The sequence below is a fragment of the Nelumbo lutea genome, chromosome 1 (assembly GCF_056320005.1).
Source record: "Nelumbo lutea isolate HS-2025 chromosome 1, American lotus-T2T, whole genome shotgun sequence".
In the NCBI taxonomy this organism is placed as follows: domain Eukaryota; kingdom Viridiplantae; phylum Streptophyta; class Magnoliopsida; order Proteales; family Nelumbonaceae; genus Nelumbo; species Nelumbo lutea.
The window spans coordinates 60,682,279-60,685,230 of record NC_142684.1 but is presented as its reverse complement, the minus strand read 5'-3'; the positions used below and the strand labels follow the sequence as shown (position 1 = coordinate 60,685,230).

Genomic DNA, 2,952 nt, shown 5'->3' with positions numbered 1-2,952 from the left:
ATTATTTAATCTGTACTTCAATCTATTCTAACTTACTACATGAGTGATCAAATTTTCTAAGACAATACTAGAGGAAATGGAAGGGGTTCAAAGAAAGTTATGGTGGAATGAAAAGAAATGGAGAAGGAAATGAAATGGGCTATCTAAAGTAACATCTATAAATTAAAAGAGGCAGGTGAGCATGGGCTAGGATGTATGAACTTATTAAATATCCTAGGTTTAATAAGCATGGGCTCATACATTGATACTTCAATCTATTTTAATAAGCATGGGCTTGGATGTATGAGCATGGGCTCATACATAATGCATGGCTTGTGCGATTTGTTGCAATGTGTTTCGTTGACTAGTGATACGGAACTCCTTAATTAAAGCATATCCTAGGTTTTCAATACCATTGCTTTATTAAGCCAAGACGGCACTGTGTAAGCCTTCCAAGATGGAGTTCAGATCTGCACCCCACAACGTTCCACAACACATTCCCGCTGTGTGTTGATAATATCTTTCGATAATAATAGTAGAAATGATGATATATATATTTGGTTCTGTTTTTGTTTGCAGACTAAATATTTATTGACGGTGCCATATAGACGCTCTATCAGCAAATGCCTCATCAATTGCATTTATATCTATTAAACCTTGCAAAAGTAAACTTGATTTTTGTGTGTTTTGCCCATTTTATGAAGCTTCCTAAAATAGATAAACATTTATGGATATTTTGCTGACGTGGTATCTAATGACACCTATGTATCATAAAGACCAATAACATCTCCACCCCACAGCGAGCCACCCCATCATGCCCCACATCACATCCCGTTATATATTGGGAATATCTCCTGGTAATAATACCAATCTCAATGATGCCATCAGCAGAACATATTCCTAATACATGACGGGATATGCTGTAGGGCATGGTGGGGTGGCTCCATCATGGAATGAGATGTGAACTCCATAAATTCCCTCGTTAATTGCTTTTGTCAGTTTTGTAATCATACAAATATAAAATGTTACACTCAGAATATATTCCCAATAACGAATGTGCTGGACGTTGTGGGGCGCAGACGTTGTGGGACGAAACCGATCTCGTCGACAACAAAATTCAGCGCGTTCATGGGTGTGGTAAAAGTGTAAAAATGTAATAATTTTCCGAGCAGTTTAGTAATTTTAACCCCACCACTGATCCTTATTCCTTAACATCGAAGATTTCTTCTATTCCTGTTCCACTGTTATCCCATATATACAGAGCCAACAAATGGCGGACAATCAAAATTCAGAAGACGAGGCGAGAGAGAGAGAGAGAGGATAGAATGGAAGAAGGGAGTAGCAGCACAACAGTGGGTTTCTACGCCTTGCCGGAGGGTTGCATTTCGAATATCATTTCGCTCACGTCTCCACAGGATGCGTGCCGATCGTTGGTGGTCTCATCAGAGTTTCGATCGGCGGCAGATTCAGATGCCGTGTGGGAGAGATTTCTGCCGTCTGATTATCGAGATATCCTTTCAAGATCAGTCTCTGCAGTGGATTTCCCATCGAAGAAAGACCTCTATTTTCACCTCTGCGATCACCCCATCCTCATCGACGACGGCCAAAAGGTAAACCCCTTTTCGACTTCTTCGCTCCATGGTGAATACCAATCGCCAAACCACCTGAAATTTTTTCGCTTCTTTGTCTTTGGTTGATTTTGCGTATTTATCAGATTCGCACCGCGTGGAGAACACGCGATTTTCTGATATCTCCCCCTTCCTAATTCCAGTAATTCAAACTGAAATTTTACTTGGAACAGAGTTTCGCATTGGAAAGACGCAGTGGGAAGAAATGCTTTATGATTGCAGCCAGTGAGCTTTCCATTGTATGGGGTTCTACTCCCCAGTATTGGGCCTGGAGTTTCCACCCTGAATCCAGGTATCAATTCTCTCTCTCTCTCTCTCTCTCTCTCTCTCTCTCTCTCTCTCTGCTATGAGGCTATGAATATATATGTGAAATCTGAGTTTCAAATGGAATTTGCAGGTTCTCAGAGGTGGCTGAACTCTTGGAAGTTTGCTGGCTTGAAGTCCATGGCAAGATAGAGACAACAATGCTGTCCCTGAGAACAATTTACGGAGCTTACCTAGTTTTCAAGCTGGCGGAGAATAGAAGAGGCCTTGACATTCTCCCAGCAGAGCTGTCCGTGAGGTTTGCTGGAACTGAGGGCGGAGACGTCCGCAGTGTGTATCTGGATCCTCAATCTCCTCGCCAGCCGTATCATGGAAATAGAATGACTTTCAGCCAGCTACTCCGCCGTAGGTTCAGCCTGTTGCGACCGCCCATGTTGGAGGGTCGACAGGAGGCACAGTACCCGCAGGAGAGAGAAGATGGATGGCTGGAAATAGAGATGGGTGAGTTCTTTAACGACAGAGGAGAAGATGGGGAAGTGGAGATGAATCTCATGGAGGTGAAGGGTGGTCACTGGAAGTGTGGTCTTATTATCCAAGGAATTGAGATTAGGCCTAAACAGATTAAATAAATAAACTATATGTGCTTTTCTTTTGCTCTGATCTGTATTATATACATATACCTTTTCATTCCAAATCCAATGAATGTTACATATGGGAATTGAACAATTATTGTTTTGACAGAATCAATGTAAAACTTAGCTATATCATGTGTTTAAACAGAGTAAATAAACAAATAATATGTGCTTTCTTTTGCTCTTCTCTACTCTGTATATACTATATATCTTTTCATTCTAATGAATGTTACAGAGGGAATTGAACAAATATGTTTTGACATAATCAATGTAAATCTCAGCTATATCATGTGTGCTTGTTTTCCTTGTTCTTGATCCATTTGTGTTCTGTCGATTAAAAAATTTCCTCAAAGATTGAACGCATTAGATTGCAAGCCTGAAATCCATAAAATAGACAATGTTGATTTTTTTTTTTCATTTTAATTTTCGGGGTATCCTCTAATTTCTTG

The 2,952-nt window shown here is 40.3% G+C and overlaps 1 protein-coding gene across 1 annotated transcript; it reads left to right on the top strand.

The window, feature by feature from the left end:
- Positions 1–1,063: 1,063 nt before the first annotated feature.
- On the top strand, positions 1,064–2,690 carry LOC148874802 (putative F-box protein PP2-B12). Its single transcript, XM_088963747.1, has 4 exons — positions 1,064–1,132; positions 1,241–1,589; positions 1,781–1,899; positions 2,005–2,690. Exons 2-4 carry the CDS (start codon positions 1,305–1,307, stop codon positions 2,498–2,500), a joined length of 900 nt encoding a protein of 299 aa, XP_088819873.1. The 5' UTR covers positions 1,064–1,132; positions 1,241–1,304; the 3' UTR covers positions 2,501–2,690.
- Positions 2,691–2,952: the final 262 nt, after the last annotated feature.